The sequence below is a fragment of the Haliaeetus leucocephalus genome, unplaced genomic scaffold, assembly GCF_000737465.1.
Source record: "Haliaeetus leucocephalus isolate CR32 unplaced genomic scaffold, Haliaeetus_leucocephalus-4.0 Scaffold646, whole genome shotgun sequence".
Classification (NCBI taxonomy): Eukaryota; Metazoa; Chordata; class Aves; order Accipitriformes; family Accipitridae; genus Haliaeetus; species Haliaeetus leucocephalus.
Window position 1 is genome coordinate 3,378,477 of NW_010973082.1, and position 22,937 is coordinate 3,401,413.

At 38.9% G+C, this 22,937-nt stretch overlaps 1 protein-coding gene across 3 annotated transcripts in view; it reads right to left on the reverse strand.

The window, feature by feature from the left end:
- The window catches only part of HELZ (helicase with zinc finger), a 90,531-nt gene extending 70,371 nt beyond the window's left edge, over window positions 1-20,160 (reverse strand). For all 3 annotated transcript variants that reach the window (XM_010578605.1, XM_010578604.1, XM_010578603.1), the window contains exons 1-3: window positions 20,114-20,160; window positions 2,811-3,037; window positions 966-1,002 (exon numbers count right to left, since the gene is read on the reverse strand). In XM_010578605.1, the coding sequence (XP_010576907.1) occupies window positions 966-1,002; window positions 2,811-3,020 (247 nt within the window). In that variant the 5' untranslated portion in view covers window positions 3,021-3,037; window positions 20,114-20,160. The remainder of the gene's footprint in view (window positions 1-965; window positions 1,003-2,810; window positions 3,038-20,113) is intronic.
- Between the last annotated feature and the right edge of the window lie 2,777 nt (window positions 20,161-22,937).

Below are 22,937 nucleotides of genomic sequence, written 5' to 3' on the forward strand. Positions count from 1 at the left end.
TTGTACACCTACAGAAAGCAAGTTTACTTTTCTTAGCTTTGTTTTGTGGACCGTCGCAGGCAGGCTGCAGAGCCCCACAAATTCCCCAGACTATGACTGGAGTATCTATGAAGACAAACGCATTTAAAAAAAAAAAAAAAAAAAAAAAAAAAAAAAAAAAAAAAAACCAAACACACAAAACCAGAAAGGAATGATTTAAAGATTATCATTGCTAGCACAGGAATGTCAGAATAGTTTATCACACAGTCTGTGTAAGAAAACTGTGGTTTGAAGAAACTTCCTTTAAAATTCAAGAGTAGTTAAGGAACTAAAAACCTGAAAGGTGGGATCTACCCACCTTTTCTTTCCAAATCTAACTGATAAGCTCTGTTCCAACGCTTACCAAACTCAGTGAAGAGTTCTCAGTGAGTGCGCTCTACGTGAATAACAGAACACTAGGAAGGATTGTTAATTCCTTTAAAAATACCCCGACTGAACAAGGCAGTGAAACATGAAAGGCTCAACTTCAATGTGACACATGCACATTTGGAAGCTTTAACAAATAGGAATAAATGTAAGTACATCATCTTGATTTTCTCTGAATCAAGTCCCAAAATGCAAACCAAAATATCCACCATATCCCTAGGAAGAAAGACGGAACAATCAGCTGTCTTTATCTTCACAAGAATCCTAACACTATCGATTCAACCTACACTTGTATACCAAAATATCTATTAGCCAAATAGCACCGCTGTGCCAAAGATATGCATTTGAGTTCTGGTACTTGAATACAAGTTACAAAATAGTGAGATCTCTCAGGGGGAAGAAAAAAAAAAAAAGGGGAAAAAGTATTATATAGCAGATACATTAATTTTAACTAGGAAAAAAAAGTTAGCAAACTAACAAATCTGGGCATCAGTTTTAAAAATTCAGACAACTGACTGCAATTTATAACACTATGTAATAAAAAAAAGAAATAAGCATACCATGCCTACAGTCTTCATCTGCTTGCCCATACTTTTTCTGAAAGGTAAAACATGAAAAGTTTAAAAATAGCATTATTCCAGTTAGCATAAACAACTACATGCTTGAATTACGAGTTTCTTAAAACTTTTTAGAATCCATTACCTCATCTTTTCCTGGGTGGAACATGTAAAGAACATCAGTCACATGTCTAATATAATATAATTAATTCTTAGAATGCTGACTTTTTCTCAAATTCTCAGCAAATGAACATTTTAAAAGAGGAACACGAATGGGGAAAGGTATATGTTTTATATGTGTTTGTAGGTGGCTCACACCTAGGAAAAAATACAAAAACTCTTAATTTTTTTTTTTTTAAACTTGCACTAATATGGTGCTGTTGAAATCTGTGGTATGTATTTTATACTCTGTCTTACCAGTGGTGATTTTAAAAATTACTTGGTTTAGTAAAACAAGAAGGAAAATCTGGAATTTTTCTTTTTCTTTTTTTTACTTATAAGCCTTCAAGTATTTATATAATTGAAGTCTTTAATAGGAAGGTTTTGATTACAAGTATTTTTCCAAATCCCCTGAAGACTTACTGCAATAATTTCTCTATGATGAACATCCAGATAGGTGCCTCACAGGATTTTCAAAGGCATCCAGGTCAGAAACGTATTAAGTACTGCTAAGCGTCTATCTGCATATTGGCCTATGTAAATAATTTTGAGAAGTCAAGTCTGTAGTAACACAACTTCCATTAAAAAAAAAAATCTTAGTTATTTCTGAATCTCTTCCCTGAGGAGCCATAAGATAGGTCACATCTTAATTTAAGAAGTTTCCCAATCCTTGTCTTGCACACTGAATGGTCCAATTCAGCTATCTGTTTAAAGAATGCTTAAAAATGCTCCATAATCAGATGGGCAAGATTTATCTTAAAGCTGCCAAGCAAAGTCTTACAACTTGGCCAAACTTTTTCCATATGGGATGAAACTGTTCATATCCAATACATTAAGATTTGAGATGGACAAGGCCCTTGTAAATCTGTAATAACGTTTCTAAAACAGAAAGGTAAGGAAAATGGTAGGTGCATTAAGCAGATTGTAGATTTATTCTTAAGCACTGTAATGTCTGTTCATTTAAGAAACTGTAGGGCTCTGATGCTTTAAAGGAAGGACATGAATTTGGCAATGGGATCACCTATAATTTAGGGTTATGCCTCTGTAAAGGTTTGTAAATGCAAGGCAAAAGACCCCAGTTTTCACGTTTCCAAAAATTTGCCAGAGCCTAAAAGTTACATCTTTCACCAGATATGCTCTAGCCTAGCCATGGAAAACTAGTATATTATGAAGTATTGAAAGACTAATGTTAGGTCTATGCAAATGGAGCTAAATTAGGTAGGAACTGGCTAGCTGAATTCTGGCATTTCGTAACTTTGAGTGTTTAGATTTGCAACCTTAAATTTCATACTCTTTAAAGATAAGGTAATTTGGCATGTAATTCAGCATAACTAGTCAAGCATAACACCCTAAAACCTGATTTTTTGCCTTCCTAAAATATATTTAAAAAAAAAAAACCACAAAAAAACCACAAACTGTTTGGTTTGGGTTTTTTTGAAGTATTTTTCTTCATTCTTTTAGAGAACTGTGATTCAGACCCAGACTACTTAGAGGTCCCAATCCTGAAAAATAAACAGATCAGGGAAACCTGCAAGACAGAAGCCTCATATATGCTTTAGCAAGAGGGATTCTGTGGCAAACCAACATGCCAATCACAGCAAAACTCTAAATTTTATTTAAATCTTGATGGTACAAGATATTTGATTGTTCTTTCCAGTTCACTAGATACTATTAAAGAGTCACACTCACAAGTTGTAAAAAGGAAGCAATTCTATACAGAAGAGTCTCGATTTTGATGCGGTCGATTTCTGCCTGGCATGCCTCCGGGAGGTGAGCTGGGGGGTACTGGCTGAGGGAAAGGAGAGCCTCTGTGCAATGCTTCACTGCCACTTCATAATCCTGCTGCTTAAGAGATTCACATGCTTGTTCACATGACTTCTCTGGTCTTCTGTCTGCCATGACTCAGGGACAGAATCCTAGAGTGGGGGCAGAGGGGATGATAAAATGTTGGTTAGCTGTATAATGGCAGGACAATTTGCCAACCAACTTCCATTCCCACGTCAAGGTGCTGTATCACATCCCCTTCGTTTTACGCCATTCGCATTTCCTATCCCAAGCTTTCTCACTAACCTACCTCTTCCCAGTCTTTTCTCCATCGCTCCCAGCTCTCAGTTTTGATTCTAATTCAAGAAAGTATTTAAGCCCATGACTGATTTTAAGAATAGAAGTAGTGGTTTCAAATTTAAAGACAGCATGGATTTAAGCACTTTGCTACATAGAGGCTTTTGGGTCTTCACTGGCAATGTGATCTTTGCTTTGGAAGCAATACAACTCATCCGCCAACTGCTCTTTCTCCGAGCCTGCAGCCATTTACTCCAAGACACCTTCCTCTTCAAAGCACTTCTCACCTACGCTCAGGGGAAGGAGCCGCTCTCTCCGGCTGGGTGAAGCACAACACGGATGCTCAAGGATGAATGAGAAAGAACAGGAGGTCAACAGGAAACCACTTGTCTCTTCCTTCAGTTGATTTATTTCCATTTAAGCCTGAGAAAGTCTAGATACCCCTGCCACACCAACACCTTTATGCAGAATTTGGGGGGGGGGGGCGGCACTGAAACAGTTTTTATGAAAATCTGTAAACAAGAAAGACAACATTACCTGCCAATAAACTGAGACAAATGGTCATCCACAATCTAAAGCACCAATAGAAAAGCAAAGCGCTTCTATAGTCCATGTCTACATTCTCCCTTCATTGACATAATATTTAAATAGATGATACACATCCCTAGAGACGTACTTTAAAGCTCACTTCACAAAAATGTGTTCTGGTAACTGAAAGAGGAAAAAACATGAGTTCTCATTTTCATTTTTAGCAAGCAGCATACTATCAGTATTTGTGATTATGTATTAACTATTGTGGTTGTCTCAAATAACTATCTTTAGCCCACTTCCACTGCTAAAAACTTCCTTTGTACTTGGTATTTTTAAGTGTTTAAACAAACTAAGGTAAAGTAACTTCGAGAAGTTAATCAGAAGGTCTAATAAATGCATTTCCTTATATGAAAAATAATTCACTATCCCACTTTTCTCATTAACATATGCCTAAGCCAATATACAGTAGAAATGTAAATAAGACTTTTCATATATATTATGTGACAGTGTTCTATCTGTTCCCTTCCATTCTTAAAATTTTATTTTCAGTATCAATACAGAAATATAAAGAAATATAGATTTTTCAAGACAACCACCTTTCCTTTTACACCATTCATATAAAAATTTCTTGTACAACAATGTATCTTCCCAAAAATGAAGGGACACAAGCATGGATATTTTGCAGTTATCCTGATACAAATCTGTGACATATGCCTCTTTCTTAATAATGACCTTGCAAAATACTACCTCATTCATCCAGGTATTTCTTTTTCTGCTAGAAATGAGTTCTCATTTTCAATCAGAATAGGAACAAGCAAGTAGGTTTTGCATTTCCATACCTAAGAGTAAATTCATTCATGAAGTAATTCTATTAACATTAAAGACACTCAGCTGGCTCACTTAAGCACATATTTTCAATTATATAAGTGTTATGTATTCTTAAGCTGTTTATGCAAGGATCCTTTCCTGCTACAACTAAAAATTACATTGATTGCCATTTCACTAACATTTTAGGCCACTGCGAATTTTACAAATCTAGGATGTGGTTCAATAGTAATACAATAGTTGATGTTTTTCTCACGTACATTCTGCTTTCCTCCTAAGGGACTGAAAGAGAGGATTTCATGAACCCTGCTGTACTTTTGATTTCCTCACTTCCTGGCTGACATGTAACCAAAATTCCTTTGACCGAAAGTCTGAGCAGAGCTTCTGTGTGTTTATTCCCAAAGAACTGATTATACACAGATCCCAGCATAACTGACCTGGCCAGCATAACTGATAGGCATTTGAAAGCTATGTTATCCAGCCCGTCTCCAACATGGCACTATGTAAAAGAAAAACATGTTACTTATCAGTTGTCTTATGCTGGCTGTTTTGAGAAATATTGAACTAGTCTGTTTGAGGAGAAGCTGTATTTTAGATGCCCAGACCTACTGTACTGCAAAGGCCACACAATTTCTCTGGTCAACTTGAAGACTTAGAGAGCACTTCAGAGGACATAACTGACCCTGAGCAAAAACCTGTGGATTAAGTTAAGTGGAGCCAAGAGAAGTCCAGACCAGGCTGTTTGGATAACTGGGCTAAACTGAGACACACTATCGGTATTTCAGAGTGTAATTAAAAAAACCTCTGAAGTCACAGTGTATGGGACACAGTGATAGATAAGGAGCTGCGGCAGTGTAATTTTAAAAAAAAAAAAAAATCTAATCCTAACAAAGAAAACCAGTATGTGGAAAATGATACATTCAGGCTCTCAGATTTCATTTCAATTCCATTTATATCTATGCATGCAGACACAAACATGCACATTTACTGGATATTTGCACCATCTACTTCAGACTCCAATCCAGGTGCTCTAAACTGTTCCTTGGAGGCTCTTCCTGCTGACTCTTTAAAAACCCACGCTCCTAGTTGCAGTCCCCTCGGCTGTGCCTAAATTAGCAACTGAGACTAGATTATGTGAATGCGAATCACAACCATGTTTTCCTAAAATCTAGTCTATTGTAGTACCTGACCTACCCATGTTTAAAATTATTTCAGAACAGTTAAAATATTAACAGCCAAGAAATGGAGACACTTGTCAAAAGAAATTTGAGTTTTATAAATGTTTATTTTCAAAAATTTCAAATGTAAAACTGGAATTTCTACATTCACTCCAAGAGTAGAAATTATTACAGATCAACACTGAAAGCTAAAGTGTCACAAGGTCTGTGCTATACTCCCAACTCTCTGCAAAACTGAGCAAATTACTTATGGACTTCACTTATTCCATCTGTAAAGCTGAGATTAAAATACTAAGCATGAAACAGAACAAATGTCAGGATTATTCATTTTCTCAAACTGGCCTGGAAAACCACATGCCAGAAGAGTTCTAAATTCAAATTTGAGTAACAATTTATTCGAACAGCAAAGTTTAATTCAACTTCAAAATTTTGAAAAAACGGTAAACAGGCATATTCTCACTATCTAAAGTTACACATCTAAAATAGGTGGACCTACCTTAGAAATACAGGCACAATGCCTTATCAACAGAGTCTTTATTATCAGTGGTCAATTCAAAGCATTTCTTAGCTTTGAATCATCTCACAGCAGCACCGCTGCCTACAGAAAGGCTCCCAATTTATGCACTCAAGTAAAATATTTAAACCCAGCGCCTGTGAATTCCACCTGGTATGACAGTAAGCATCATGTTGACTAGAGCACATACAGAAGTTTACACAACTCTTCTTCACTGGTTAATCCAGAAATCTAACCCTGGCATTATACTTTGTACCTCCAAAAAACTCCTGCCTTTAAGTAAAAGAAAACTTACTGATCTTACATTTCTTTGAAGGCCAAGTTGTGCTCAGCTTAGTTTCCACAAAATATCATTTTAAAGATCTGGTTAGTTCCAACTGGTGTAACTTAAACCTTGCTGGTTTTTTCAAGAACTGTGAGGGATTTTTTTTTTTTCCCCTACAACTAAAGATTTTCAGGCTCAATATTCCTAATGAGTATTTTGCCTTCTTCCCAAAGGGATTTTGTAAACAAACATGAAAAGAGTAACTAAAATCTAACCTCCAAATAGTACTGTACATTTCCCCTCCAGAAGTGCAGAGGGGGCTGCGAAAGGCAGAAGGGACAGCTTGAGGAGGAAGAGCAATAAACAACGTGATGTACACAGTCATTTATTTTCAAGTAAACATTATGCCTGCTTGGTGCACAGGAGGCTTTTGAAGCCACAGTCTGATGAGTCCAACTTGAAACTAAAAATCAGTGTAGGAGGAGAGAACATCGTGAACTAAAATTTTAGTGTTTCACAGTGGTTTAACTCATGACTGTGCACTTCCATGCTTCACAGCTTACTGATGTATTTTATGGAATCAAAGAGTCCATACATTAAGATAATGATAAGTTAAAGCATGTGACAGTTTCTAAAAAATTTCAAACAGATGCTTTTTCAATTCACTGTAAAGCATCTAGCCAGATAACTCTCGCTGTACTTCATAAACAAACAGATTAGAGGGCACAATGCTGTTCCTATTAATGTTATTGGCAAAATTCCCAATGTCTGCCAAGACAGAAGGATCAGATCCAAGGTCTCGCATGCCAAGCTGACAAACAGTAGACAAGTCAGTAAATATTTGCATATTTTAACCAGACATTAACATCTCTTGTAAAGATTTATGCTAAAGCAATGATGTTCAACTTGCAGTCCTACAGTGAGACTGGTAGGAATTTACTGTCAATTGAATATACTTCAAGAGCCGCATCCTGGGATTCACAAACTGAAGCAAATGAATGAGACCCATTGCCATGGGGAACATGCAGGGGAAGAGCCTCTCCAGCTGCCTCCCATTACAATCCATAACCCTTCAAACAGTTCTGCTGTGAGAAATAGGCACCCAAATATTCCTTGCCAAAGCTATGCAGCTGTGTTCTCCTGTTAACAGCCTACTGTACTGCAGGAAAGGAGAGGAGAAGAAGGGTTTGCCATTCCATTGCCTAGTGCGGTCAAGCTGGCACAGGCTCAGAGAAAGCAGGGCAGGAATTCAACTCATCCTGCCCCTCTCTAAGGAAATGTGTGCAGTGACCACACTGTCTTTCCTAACCCTTTGTGATTTTTCAGCCCTCCTCGCAAACTGGAAAAGTTGGCCACCAAACTGGACAGAAGTTTTAAACATAATAAATTCAGGTAATAAATCAAGAAAAGACAGCTGTTTTATCATAACTTCCCAGCAATTTCTTTTAAGAGGCAAGAAGAGACCTACTAGATCTATTTTTGAGGCTGGTTGCTCTGCTGTCCTTCCCCAGTAACTTTTGATCTTCAAGTGAATTGGAACTGAATTTCACAGAAGTCTAAAGGGTCTTGAAGATGCTGCAAGTTTTGTGAAAAATATGTAACAACACAGATAACAGAATCAGACTTCTTAGGTCCACCCAGGGAAAGGATGTTATAATTCAGCCTCTTATTGATACCAAGACATCAGTTACCCATCAATTACTGCCATGTGCTGCCATTTACCCAAGGAGAGAGAGCGCTGTACCAAAATATCACTCACCAGGAGAAGAAAAACCTTATTTATCTTTCTTGTCCATAATGATAGAAGCCATAAACTGCATTCATTAACTTAACTGCTCAGGGATCCATCCGGTAGTTTCCAGGTTTCACTAAAGCAGTTTCCAAACTTCTCAAGACTATAAACATTAGCAGTACACATCGCACAGCTTTTTGAAATTTGTTACTGAAAATTGAGATGTAAGCAATACATATATGAAGGCCTCAAAAATTTGTTGTTTCCATAATACAGAAAAGTAATATTTGGGAAGTTAGAAAGTTACTACAGACACAATCCCTGTGACTGAAGAGTCTTCTAGTTCCCTCTCACTCAAAATTATCAGGAAAAGACTGACAAGATACTTTAATTTACACAGGCATGGAAAGATCTGAGTTCATTATTAATAATCTGGCTTAATTACAATACATTGAGTAAACTACACAATAAAAATTTTAGCTACTATGAACATGCCAACATTACAGTTAAAAATGATGGGTCACTGAAATTCAACTATCAAGACTCTGCAAACAAACCACATTTGTCAGTCCATATACTAAAAGAGGGAATAATAATACATTTTTCTACTGTTACATCATATTATACAGTTGCTCTGGCATCTCTAGTGATCCTATCCTGAGGCATGCTTGCACCTCTAGATGTTATGTAATTGTTGTTGTAGTACTCCAAAATACCACTCAAGTACCTTTAGATTACTAAATTAAGATTAAACACCGATTTATTTTCCTTACCTATAGTGACAGAATAAACTTATCTTTGCCTTAAGACAAAAAAAAGCATTTTATTCAAGCCTCCAGGAAGGAATAAAATACAGCTGCACAAAACACAGAAGCCACTTACAGACACAGAAAAAAATGCACTTTCCTAGCGTCATGACATACATCATAAACAATCCCACACTCAGAAATCATTTAATAAAGTGAGAGTAGATAATGATAGTGCACTATACCAATGTGAAAGTCTTAGCAGAACAGAGAGAAAAACTATGGTGCATCTTTCATGTGCAAGGTGCAGAAAAGAATAATATAAAAGGTGCTTTGCTTTTTTTTATTTTAAGAAAAATATAACAGCAGAGATCTTATGCACTCATTTACTGCAATTATGGCTGAAGTCAGTAATATTAGTTATACACGGTGCTCAGAAATGTACTGCACACCTTACAGAACAAATACAAAAGTCTCCACCCTTAAGAGAGGACAATCTAATCAGTTTTCTGAAATAACTGAATTACTCTGGTTAATGTTGTACAACTCCAGGCAAAATGACCCTACTTTAAATTCCAAAAATGATGTTAAATCTGAAATGGAGCATACAGAATAAGGAAAGCTTATTTCAAGGTTTTATTATATAGCATAATAGCAAGAACTTCTGCTACATGGCCTCTATGGAACATGATTTCATTGCTTGATTTCAGTCAGGAAGGGCAAAAAACAGGAATTAAAAGGTTCATGATGCCCCCTACCATTAAATACTTAGATTATCCTTCCGTGTTGACAAACCAAAGACAGCACCATAAATTGGGAGGACAAGTGATCTCTGGCCACATAAATGGAGCCTTGAGTCTGATCCTGTAAACTTGATGTATAGAATAAACACATCCACATTTACTGAAAAAGGAGGAACAAGTGCCTGTGGGTGGTTTACCATTCACAATATAGCAGCAATTGAAATTAAGAGCAAATGCCTTCCGCATCTGGACCCTCTGTTCTTTAAATCACTTTACATACATCACAGATAGTAACAAGTTAGATTTCATTGCATGTCAGTTATGATTTTAGTACAGACACTTTATTAAGTGATTATTAACACTTTATTACCTTTACTAATCTCTTATTTTCATTTTGGAAATAGCAGCAGAAAGAACAACCTATACAGCCAGCAGCAGCAACACTTACACATGCACAAACTGGCTATCTTTGGCTCAAAATCTGAAAATAACTCATGGCCTCAGCACTTGTAATGACCCCATCCACCACGTAAGTATCCCTAATATCTTCATTTCTTGACTTTAAAATGATCCTTTTTCCACACAACTGTCTGAAAACATACCTATCTTGATGAAACTAAGCAAAATACATGGCAAGTGAAAGCACAACATCTACTTGGCATGTACTCCCTTTGTCTGAAAGCCATCCGTAACTGACAGACACAAGATTCCTAGTTACACAAAGCAAATATATATACATACTGCATTCATTAAAATTACAGTACAAATACTACCACTTTGATACTCAAAGGTTGTGTAATGACAAAAGTATCTGTACAAGCTTATGTTGGCTCTCCTGTGTGTCTGCATTATGATATAGCCTTAACTGTATTAGTCACATACTACATTTTCCAAGGGCTACCTGGCAGAATGAGCAGGCACAACAGAGGCTGCCTGCTTAATGGACATCTAGTTAAATACTTCAGCATAGGGCCTAAGGCCTTATTTACTGCATGTTACTCAAATCGCATTCTCAGGACTGCATTTTAATGTTTTCATTAACTTTCAATAATGCTTACGAATACTGTGACCAAGCACTTCACAAGTATTAAGAAAATATCTTCACCCTTCTGACATAATTCCCATTTTACAAAGAATTAAGACATTAAAACACATTAAAGCCAAAAGTTTCTATAAACTTCTTACATTCTGATTAAGACAACTAAAAGTGATTTTTCCCCGTTATGCTCTGCCCTGTACTATATAGCCATTTATAGGATCAAAGCAGAACACCCAGTGTCTGCAGAGTGACTTATGAGTATTCAGCATTTCTCTACATCACAACATGGGAGCGTTCTGTATTAGAAATACAGAAAATGAAGTGTAGGAAAGACAGGGCTTAAGTATGGTTTGTCTTTTTTTTTTTTTTTTCCTATTCGCTACTCCATTTCTGAACCACTTTCTAATTTATGCAAATAGTGAAACTGTATTCCAACAAACAACTGTATTAGCATTATAAAATAAATTATCTGTACCCACACATTATAGCCTCCCTTCTACTTCTTTCTTTCTAACACTAATATTTTTCAATCTCAATCTCCTTGTTCAGCCACATTTATTCTACATATCCTGCGAAAAACTGCATTTTGCACCTTCTGTTTAAATCCAGTCACTGCTTCCTCTGTGCTGCATGAAAGTAGAGCTGGTAGGAAAGAGGAACTGGCTATCGGGAGTACAGAAGGGGAATTCTCTGTGCTCTCATTTTTGTCCAGATCATACCAGGAAGGAATGCAGAAGCCCTAGCCTTCCAATTGGACAGAAATCCTATTTAGCTCAGGCTGAAGTATATTCACTGCAGGGACGATCTTTTAGATTTGTACTAAATGTTGATTTGACCAATGCTGAGCGGATTTTCACAGGGTTGATAACAAGTATATCCTTGGCAGAAATGTCATACTATACCACATCTGAACTTTTTACAAAGCAGAACTATAGGTCATTAGAATTCTTTTCTATTTTGTTCTGGACATAAGAATATATTTTTTGCTCAATTTTTAGTAAAGACTGAATCATGTTGGCAGAACCCTCCAGTCCTTCTACAGAACCCAAAAAGTCAGACTGCGATAGACACCTACCATGGGAAATTTCAACCCAAATAATTAAAATTTGGCAAGTAATAACGAACTGAAATGAGGAGTATGTCATAGTAAGCATCAGGTAACATAATAATAGGTGGTGTTTCTGCCCCACCTAAAGTTCTTTTGGCTCCTTCATAGAAAATCTTCACGTAAACAATCTTTCATAATAACTGGTTAACAGCAGCAGTTTGTATTCCATATACCTATATATTCTTACTGCTTTTTGAGAGCAGAGTTTCTCACTCTTATCCAAGATGAGGGCATTTTAATTGAAATATTGTCCCATGGTTACCATTTTATCCCCATAACAACATCACCAATTACTTACTTTAAAAAAATGCATTAGAAAAGTAATTTAATCTTTGCTTCTCTTAATGAAATTTGCCAGAGAAAAACAAAGGGAAAAATCAGCACTGCATGACCAGCCAGCTCTCCGTGGAGCAGCACCAACCTACAAGTCTCAAACTCAAACACACTTTGCAAAGAATACAGCATTCATATTCTAAAAGCTGTTTTAAACCTCATAATCCACAACTTTATAAACTACTTGTAGCAGAACCTCCTTTTTAAACACTTGAATAACAGAACATGGCCATGTTTCTGAGTGCACATTTCTCATTATAGTGTTTAATAATAATTTTGACCAAAAAAAGTGAACACCATTAATCTTAAGGACTTACACAGTTATGCAATTACCAATATTCTTCTCCGCTGAGTCATAAGAAATGCCAAAAGTCCTTTTTGAGAAATGTCTGCTGTATGACATATAGGTACATCTGTGTATGTGTGACTAAACATCTGTCACCTAATTTTCAAAATGCCAAGCAAGTACAAAACTGTGTTCCCAAGGAATGCAAAGCGGAGTCAAGGAAGATTCCCAAGCATAATTTCAACACAAAACACATATCAGAATGTTTACAAATGTATTTCATAAGTTTAAATGCAACACATATCACAAAGTTTTCCACATGCTCATTGAATTTGCCACTAACACAGCACTGTCTTCAGAGAGCACCTGACCACAGTTCATTTGCCAAAGTTCACCAATTTTATCAGACAGAATCAAAACTAGCAGTTCCTAACCTTCAGTCTTGTGTTCAATTCACAGCTTCCTCTAATACAGCTGTATTTGGATTTCAGCAATAAAAGTATTTTTAAAATGAAGAAATTATTTCCTCACAGCATATCCCCTTTTGGAAAACCCTGTGCAAACTCCAAAGCTCAGTGGGTTCAATCCAAGTTTTTTCTTAACAGGGATATCACAGCAATGCTGAAACAGTCTTCCTCAAATGTCAAACTTTCATTTTCATAGAAGACCTTTCTCTACTCTTGACATGTCCCAGTATTGCAAAGCAGCACACCCCTATGACTAGGAGACCTATCTGAAGAACACAGCTTTGATCACCAGTGCAAATGCAGATGCTACAGGTATATATCACAGTTTTACAGTTGGATTAAAAAAAAAAAAAGCCCTATGTTCATTTTGTTTGACATGCAAAATATGAATCATTCTTTAAATCCACTCAAGAGGCAAAAGAATGTAAAAGTCTTCATGCTGAATATCAGTTATATTGCACAGTTATAGTGAACAGTTCACAAATCAAACATAGAAATAAGCCAGAAAGTTGTGTCACAAAACAGGAAAATCTTCTTTCAATATACCTCAGTCTTCATTGCAACATTATAATGAACTTAAATTTATTATAGTAGTGAATAATACTGTGACTGAGTTTTTTCTTACGCATTTATACAGTGCTTAGCACAAAAGGGTCCTACCATAACAGATTTAATAACACAATCATGCCACCCACAGATACTCCAAACACATCTTTCCCAAAACCATACCTATTATGTAACTGCATATGATATTTTTGTGTGCTGTTTTGAAAGTTCAAAGCAATAACTAACCTCCACCACTAAAAATTGCTATCTTTCTTGGAAATAACCTTTGAAATTCGTTTTTACATGACTGTGCTTCAAATGGTTTGGCATAATATAGCTAAGCCTGATTTGGGGAGTTGTCTTCTAACTCTGTATTTTAATGATATTAACCCTTCTGTATCCGGATAATGCTTTTGTAACGTCCCTGTTTCCTCTCCTCAAATGCACGAACACGACACTACCAATAGGTTCAATTTTTAGACCCCTCCTGGGAATAGAATATGGATTCCCAAGTTCTCCTCACACAGCAAACCCTATGGGCAACAACATAACTTGTATCCAACACACCGCAAGTTCCCAATGGCATTCACTCTACTCATTCCTTTTGAAATGAACATTAGAGATTCAGTCACGTATTTTAAACCCCACTCAAAGAACAGACATCAGCAGGAATGAGTAACGATCCTACTGTGGTTAATGGCATAATTCTGACAAAACTTCGGAAGAAGAAAAGCGGTGTCTAGCCCAGCTAAACAAATATAAACAAAACTACAGCCAAGTAGTATCAGTCAGTTCAAACGACAAAACAAATGTCCTGCACCATTCCAAATATGTGAGTGTCTTAAGATATGGCCAGAGTAGTTACCTCAAAACCATCAGCACAAACAACTATAATCAAAAACATCACATCAATAAAATACCCACAGCACTCGGCTACAACACTGTGTTAGCACAGATTCAGAAGTATGCTAAAAAAAAGCATTCCCCTTAATGACCTCCCTTTGTAGACAGTGAGAAAAGCCCAACAAATTCTGGGTCCTGAGATGGCAGGGAAGCAGATGCAAGGCAGCTATCGTGGCTGGTCAACAGTATTTGGGAATCCCAGATAGCTGATGGGGAATTTAGTTGAGAGCAGCAAAGGAACATTACTTGGGAACAAAAGCACGCTGCCTGTCCCTGTCCCCCCCAAATTATCCCAGGATAAAATGAAGTTTTCATTTACAAAAATACAGATTATCTTACATTAAGTGAGAAGCTATATACGGAAGAAGCATTATTTTATATGCAGCCAAAACCACTATGCTTTTCATTTGTGGCATTCTCCATTTACTATATCCACAAAGATTTGCTACTTTCTTGGTCTGCTGATCCACTAAATATTTTCCAGCAAATTAAACACTCTTGCCGCATTACCAACAACCAAGATTCTCAAAAATAGCTCTTGTTGTGTTACGTATTTTGCTTTTGCCATGGGGTCTGAAGGGCTCTGAAAGATCTTCTAAGCATATTTAAGCAGTGTAATTTTTAGTGGTTTGATGAATCCAGTATTTTTGCTGTATACAACTATGAAAAAAACCAAACCTGGTGAAATTCACAGACTGAAAGATCATTTCTAAGTAACACTTACCCTAACTACCATAAAATCAGCTCAGACGAATCCACACACTGCTCACATTTCTATCCTCCAATTCCTGCCGCTCCAACATTCAAAATTTCATACCTAACATAATTCTATTATTCTTTTTCTTCCAGTGTTTAGTCATTACAGCTCTGAGAATCATTAGCCTTCCTTCTGCTTACAAAACAGGAGAGATCATGAAATTTATTTCCCCAAACCGCATATAAGCCAAAGATTAAAAACATCCACCTCAGTCACATCATTCTTCATGCAAGCAGTACTTCCTGAGACTAAGAGAAACAAATCGCACAACAGTTTACAGTAACATCTCCAAAACATCTCTTTACATAAAATCACTTACAAAAACTCTTGCTACCAACGCAGCAGCACTGTATACCTACTGCTTCTTGGAAAAGCTCTATAGTTCAGTGTTGTTAATTCTAAATTATCTTCTTGCTAAAATACCAGTCTTCTAATATCTGACAAAGACTCCAAGCCACTTAGAAAATTTCATAGCTTGTACTCATTCAGAAGTAGGATGGGGCCATAGTAACCACTCGAACTTTTTAGTCATGAAATGGAACCTCCCAGTATAGTAAAACTACATTTAAGAAGGAAAAAGATTTAAATCCTTGATTTCTTATCTGGCTTTCCTGTCCAAAGTTTGCAATTTGGTATTTTGGAGGACTCTGAGAAAAGACTGGATAAATAACCAGCACATTTCTATTAAATTTATGACAATGAATTTGCATAAGAAATTGTAGAGAAATATTTGGATATTATGTTGTAGCCACATTAAGTATCCTTTAAGTCCAACTAGCAGTGCAATACAAATGCAACAGAAAAACAAATTCTCACCTATGGGTAATTACAATCCTCCTGCTTAAATTCCTAAGCACTTCTTTTCCTACAGTAATATTCACTTTTCTGTGTGTCTCAGACATGAGTGATTGCTTCTCGTTGAAGCCTCATGTTGCAAACATTTGTGTGAAGAGAAGACGAAAGCTCAGTAAGCAAGACTGGTTTTGAATAAGGAACTTGAGTTACATATCAATACTATCCTAATAAAATCACCAGAAGCTGGCCTGTTTCTGTGGAGTGGTCTGACCTTGCAGACTCCTAATTTCACTATCTATAAAGTTTAGTTATTTCCTTCCTCCTCCTCCAAAATAAATACTAGGAGAAAACAAGTGTTTACTTTCCCAGTCAAAATCTCCAGAAGACCAAGCATTCCTTCATTTTTTTTAATTCCATACCAATGCCGTGTGCAAACTTCTTAAAAAGCAGTCTCTTTTTCCATATTCTCTCTCTTTTCTTCCTTGCTGAAAAAAGCATGACAACTGCAGAAGTCTACCAAAGGCAGTAAGAAATCAAACATATAAAGTATGATGTCTTCAAATGTATGTCATTGATATACATAAACACAAGCGCTGACTACTGCCAAAGGCCACAGAAGAAATAGCAAGACAAACAAGAACAAAAATAGAAAGGTCTTGTTTGTTCTGATAATCTAACCCATACTACTTCCATTTAAAGGGGAAAAATACATATACCATGTAGTGATAATGGGATCTTGCCTTAGGACCTCAACAAAAGAGGTGAGAAACGATTAAACAGTTATAATACGCAAGCAGGGGAAGATTGGGAATACAAAATTTGCTATTTTCTCCCCCACAATGACCCACTAGCAACCTTGCACAAAGAGGAACACTGAAGATCTGCTTCCAGCAACAAGCCTTTAACAACGTTAGGAAAAACCTAAGGACAGGATTCACGTTTACTAGGATTCTTGGCCTACTGATCCCCAAGGCAGGGGGAATGCCAGCTGTCCAACTACTCTATCCCTAAGCTAGATAAGAATGACACCATCCTTCCTTCTTGTTCTCCAAGCCAGCTCCCACAGCTTTCCCTAGTTATTCAGGCTGTACACAGGGGACAGGATTTAAATGATTACAAAAGACTTTTCTAATTTAGATTTCACTCCTGCTACCAGACCTATTAGGTACCACCGACCTCAGGAGGGAATGCCAGTGAGGTGAAAGATTCAAGGGCTTTCAACTAATAATCTGAATTGCTCCAGCAATTGCTTCTGCCATTACTAAAATCAAAACACCTAGAATAAAGTGCAGGAGCAAATGTAAGATGGTAGTAAACAATGAATAAAAAGAAAAAAGAAACCACGCTAAGTCAGAAAGAATATCCAACTATAATTGCAAAGGGGATTTTAGTAACAAAAATAATTGCCAATGACGGAGAAAATATTTCATCAGACGACTAAATTAACAGAGTTGGAATTAGTAGTAATATTGCCTAGCTCTTACATAGTCCCTTTCATCCACAGGCATTAAGACTCCTTACAAGTTGGTAAGATTCACTATTCCTATTTGAAATTCCTTCAAAAGGAACCATAAACAGGTGAAGTGATTTGCATCAGGCTGTCCACATCTCTTGAGCACTAGGCCTGTACCCTATCCACTTGGAAATATTACCTTTTCAAACCTTCCAGACACTGTTACTTAGATTTTTTGAGATAGGAATTTCTCCATGAATCTAACCTTCAAGCAGAAGCCCTCTCCAAGCTACAACCCTTCTCCTACTAATACAGATCCCAAAGCCCAGGAGCAACTTCTCTGAAACCAATGAGATTTTACAAAGGGAAAGGATCTTCCATGACAGATCAAGAAGCAAAACCGGGACAAATTACAGATTAAGATGCTGTTTCCACATCTCCCTTTAATTTTTAGTCTGCTGGGGAGAGACTAAAACAAGCCACCTGCCCCCCCAACTCCCCCCCCCCCCCCAAAAAAACCCCAAAAACCCAACCAAAAAAAACCAACGAAACCAGCTATTACAACCTTTCAAGTCCTAGAGCCATCTCTTTAATAAGCCTCTTTCATAGAAAAATTCATCTGGCTCACTTAAAAAGGCACGGTGTCCATGTGAATTAAAGGAGGGGAAATACACACTGTACGTTTCATAAGTCAAAAAAATTCACGGAGGTGAGGAGTGATAATAGAAATGTGATTTCAGCTAGGAAAAAAGAAAAGTAATTACTGCTTTCATAACAAATTACAAAGAGAACTCAATTTTATCAGTAATAACACATAAAATGTTCCTTCACTTGCCAATAAAGAAAAACTGTTCTGCTAATTAAAGTTCAACAAAAAAAGCTTAACTCGACTTTCACCACTCACAGTTTCTGTGCTGTAAAAGCTAAGCCTACCAAAGTCTGATTGACCTAAGAGTGAATCCCTCGGTTTGCATCCAAGGAGGGGGAGGGAAGGTGGTGGTCACTTGTACACTTTCCCCTCATCTAAGTTTCAACTGCACATTCAAAATCAGCTCCTCGCTGCAAAGGACCAGCAAGGTGCCCAGCATCCCCAGACTATTCCAACCAAACAAGCTTTGCCATTGAAAAAAAAAAGAAACCAAAAACAAAACCCAGAGTTTTCATTCACAATCTGCTATGACTCAAAAGTACTGAAACAACTGAATTTAGAACACATTATTTTAAAACCTCCTTGTTCTACCAATCAGCCTTGGAAAATAATGCAAACTTGCCAAGTATCACTTCATTTAATTGGGGGGGGGGGGGGGGGGGTGTTAATTTTACAAAGCAATATGTCTTTTCTTCATATAAATGAAGGGGGGGGGGAATATTTTATCCTTTGCCTTGTTTAAATTATACTATTTATTAAGAACAACAACATTAGAAGACCCCAACAATTCAAACCATCCCAAGAAGACTAGCCATGATGCACTCAATCTGTCAACAGGGATATTCATTTTTAGGACACTTTTGTGTCTTACAGCTGAATTCTTTTACTTCTTCAATGAAAAGCAAAATATATTATGCTATTTTAAAACTTCACCTCAAGCTTGCTGTACCTCTGATAATGCAAAAATCCTATTACCTTGTGACCTCTTACTCAATTTGTCATTAACTGGAAAGCAACTTTGCAACTGTTTCCCTGCAGTTACTTCTTAATTTCCATCAATGATATGTTTAATCATGTTACTACAATCAAACAACAGTTTGACTAACATTGCATTGAAGCCAAACAACTTCACTCATTTGGAAATTTTAATAAAAGGACATGACCCACCCCAGGAAGGGTAATGTATATCCTTCCCCTACGTGGGGATTTGCCCTAAACATACATACATGTATATATAAATGTATCTATATGGTCTCTGTTGGAGGGCTGTATTGCAACCAGCAGTATAAACTCTCCTATTTTCAGTTTCACAACAGTTGCATCGTATAAAAGGCGATCTCAGGATCTGCGTTAGACCTCCCAACTTCTAGCCACTCGGCCCTGACAAAGCCTCCTGCAGAAGACAAAAAATAGAAGCTTATCTGCCATCCTTCAACTGCTCCCAGGGTTAATTTTACAACAGCTGGTAAATTATTTCAATTTATTTTTCCATCCTTCGACAAACCCTACCTAAACCATTATTTTTTTTTTTACTTCTGTTTTATGATTGTTATTTCCTGGCTGTCCCTAGCCGTTCCCTCCCGCCCCGCCCGGTACAAAAACAAAGCTGACTCCCACCCCTCTCCGTGTGTCGTCGTCGTCGTCCCCCCCACCTCCCTCCCTGACGGAGCACCCCCGGAGCCAGGGGAAGCCGGGGTTGTGCAAGGCATCTCGGCTCTCCAGGCTGGCCCCTCCGCCTGCCCCCGCTGTGCCGGGCTCAGGGCCGCCCCGGGCCGCCCGCCGGCGGCTGCGGGCCCCTGGGAGAGCGCGGCAGCCCCCGGGGCTCCGGCCGAGCCCGCCCGTAAACAGCCCCCGAGCGGCTGCCGCTGCAGGCCCCTCCGCAGACACAGGGCCCTCTCCAGCCGGCACCGCTCAGCCTCCGGCCCGGCCGGCAGCCCTCGTTCGACCGCTGGACCGGCTGCGGGGCACCGAAGGTTCCCCGAGGCCTCCCCGGAGCTCTCACCAGCCGGGCCCGGCCGCCCCCGGCCCCCGCGGGGGGCGAATGGGGAAGTCCTGACTTACCTGTCATTACTTTCTACGCCATCTTGGATCCACTTGTCAACGTCCCCACAAAGCATTGTGGGAAAGCCCTCCCCCGCCCTCCTCCCGGCCCGGCGGCCAGCGGGGGAAGGCGGAGAGCGACGGGCCGCTCTGGACGGGACCGGCGACCGGGAACGGGACCCTCGGCCCCGTCCGCGACACGGCGGGATGAGGCGGCGGCTGACGGAGGGCAGCCCCAAGCTCCGGCCCGCAGCTCTCCCCTCACGCAGCGGCGCGAGGCGCCACTGCCGCGCCGCTCGGGCTGGAAACCGGCAACCGCGGGTTATTTTTTAGGTTGTTTTCTTTCTTTTCTGTTGTTTTTTTTTTTTTTTTCCGCCCCCTACCCCTTTTCTTGGGAATCGTGTTACTACCTCTACACGCACGCAGCAAGCGCCAAGCCCGCCGCGGGGAGAGGCGCTGCGCGGCCGCGGAACCGGCGCGGACCCCGTTCTCCTCAGGCAGGGTATGAGGTGCGCACACGCGTAGAGAAGGTCCCGCCCGGTAAGCTGCGAGACGAAGTCCACCTGTGCTGAAAGCGGGGTTTTTTTCTCTTTTTTTCTCGCGGTTATTCTACTGTTGTGGGAGGTTTTTTGGTGGTTTGTTGGGTTTGGGGTTTTGGTTTTGTTTTTTTTTTTTAAAGTTACTGCCCTTAAACTTGCAGAAACCCGGGTCTGTGTGCGAAGGCTGCGGCCAGGTCATGGAACAGCTCGCGTTGTACATCGTGTTTTAAAACCCCATCTGCTTTTGCTGAAGGACTGTTGGTAATGCGTTTCTGGCTGCGCATGAATCCCAGAAACTGCTTTGCATAACAGTTTTATTTTCACGGAGTAATCTTCCCTGTTAGCTGTGTTTTCAAAATGTTTGGCAATCAATTCTTAATACCTATGCTGTTTTGCAAACTGGCTTTTTCAAGGCGTTACTGGCTCAGCTGCCATGGATGGGTGCCCCTCGCTCTGCATAGGCCATCGTGCTTTAGGGCAAAGTGGACGAGAAATTGGGGGAAAGCAGCTTACTTTGGGATCTTAATAAAGTTTATCAACAAAACAGGATTTCAGTGTTTTTAAAAAACTTTTCCTTCTACTTTAATTAAAGTAAGATCCAGATCATTTTAGTATTGGATTTTCCTAAATACATTTATATTTAAATTTACATTTAACGCCTCCTAACTCTTTGAAGAATAACCACCAGCCAAGTCTCTGATGCATTGCCACTGCAAGAAGATACTTGTGCCCAAGCATATTTTCAATATTCATCAGCAATGCATTTATAAAGAGAGAGCTCCTTGCAAAAATGTAAATGCAGAAGGAAATAAAGAAATCCTTTGCATTTGCAGCCCCAGACTTAAATCAGTCCACTTTTTAACTCAACTTTATAAATATGGTGGGAAGTATAGTTAACTGTTTCAGTGCCCTCCAGGAGGCCGTGCCAGAGGGGAGTGTCGTTGGTCCCAGCCTCAACCCAGGAGACGCCATTTCAGGAGGACAAAAACACTCCTGTGGAGCCTGCCGAAGGCCATGTCTGCTGGTCCGCGGCTGCCCGCCTTGGACACCGTCTCCAGTGAGGCTACAGGGTGTGCTGGGACTCTTTAGTGTTCTCCATGGGCACTGTGCAAGGAACAGGGCAGCTTTGGTGGATCAGATAAAGGTGAAACCATGTTAAGGATCTAACTAACTTTGTGTCTCATTCAGTCCAGATTGCTGAAGTAGAATTAGTCCTTTTGTTTTGGAGGTTGATTGTGTTTGGTTCCTAGTGAGCTTCTGTATTACTGATAAATTTTTCTGTTGCAAGATGCAAGGAAGGTTTCCTTTAAAATAAATGATCATTTTAAAAAAGCAGTGGAAAACAGAATGAGTTTTATATGTGTGTATGTATCTAAAAATATGCATGTATCCTCTGGAGTTTAGTTTGGGGCAAGACAGAAATTTGCTGGGTTTATTTTTCACATAAGCTGTCGTTAACTTTGGCGTCCATTTGTTCTGACAGTATTTGTTTATACTGTGCTAGGAAAAAAATTGTGTGGCTAGTGACCGAGTTATACAGAGTAGGATTTGTTCAATGACCAACACAATTTTTATTGCTATCAGTCTCTGTTGTTCTAAAGTTCCTAGATTGAAGTACTGAAAGGCAAAGACTGCTGTAAAAAGATGGCAACTCTGCACTGTAGAAACAGTCCAGAAAGGAGCTGGGGAAAGACTATGGCAGCAGGGGAATCCCCCATCTCAAAAAAAGTGCTGTGTATATAACACAACATGGAGACTGTGCCCTTACACCCACTGCTTTTTATGATCTTACTTAAATTAAACCTCTTAGCCCCCATATGAAGTAGGTTTTACTCTATTTTGTAGACTGGTTAATTGTATTGCAGAAACCCTCAGTGGACATGCCAGAGGCTACAGAGGGAGCCAGCAGCTTTGAGATGGGGTTGGCTGCCAAGCACTATTTTGTTCCAAGTACTGCCCCTGAGCCTGCAAGATTGGAGTAACTGTATTATTTCTATGTGGTGCCCCCTCCAAGCTCTTTTATCATCTTCTTGACCAGACAGAAAGATGAAGACTGTTGGTCCAAAACAAATCTGGGCCCCAGGCACTCATTAACCTTGGAAATTCTGCTCAAAGTGCAAATTGTGCAGCAACTGGCTTAGAGGATGAGATTCTAAATCCAAAGGGCCTTAATGTAACTAAACTTCAGTTTCAGAGCCAATTCTATCGTAACAGCACAGAAGGCAGAGTATGCCACCAGCAACCGGTTATACACTACATGGGAAGAAAGAGACTTCTTGTGGCTTTTGTTGACATGTTTCAATACA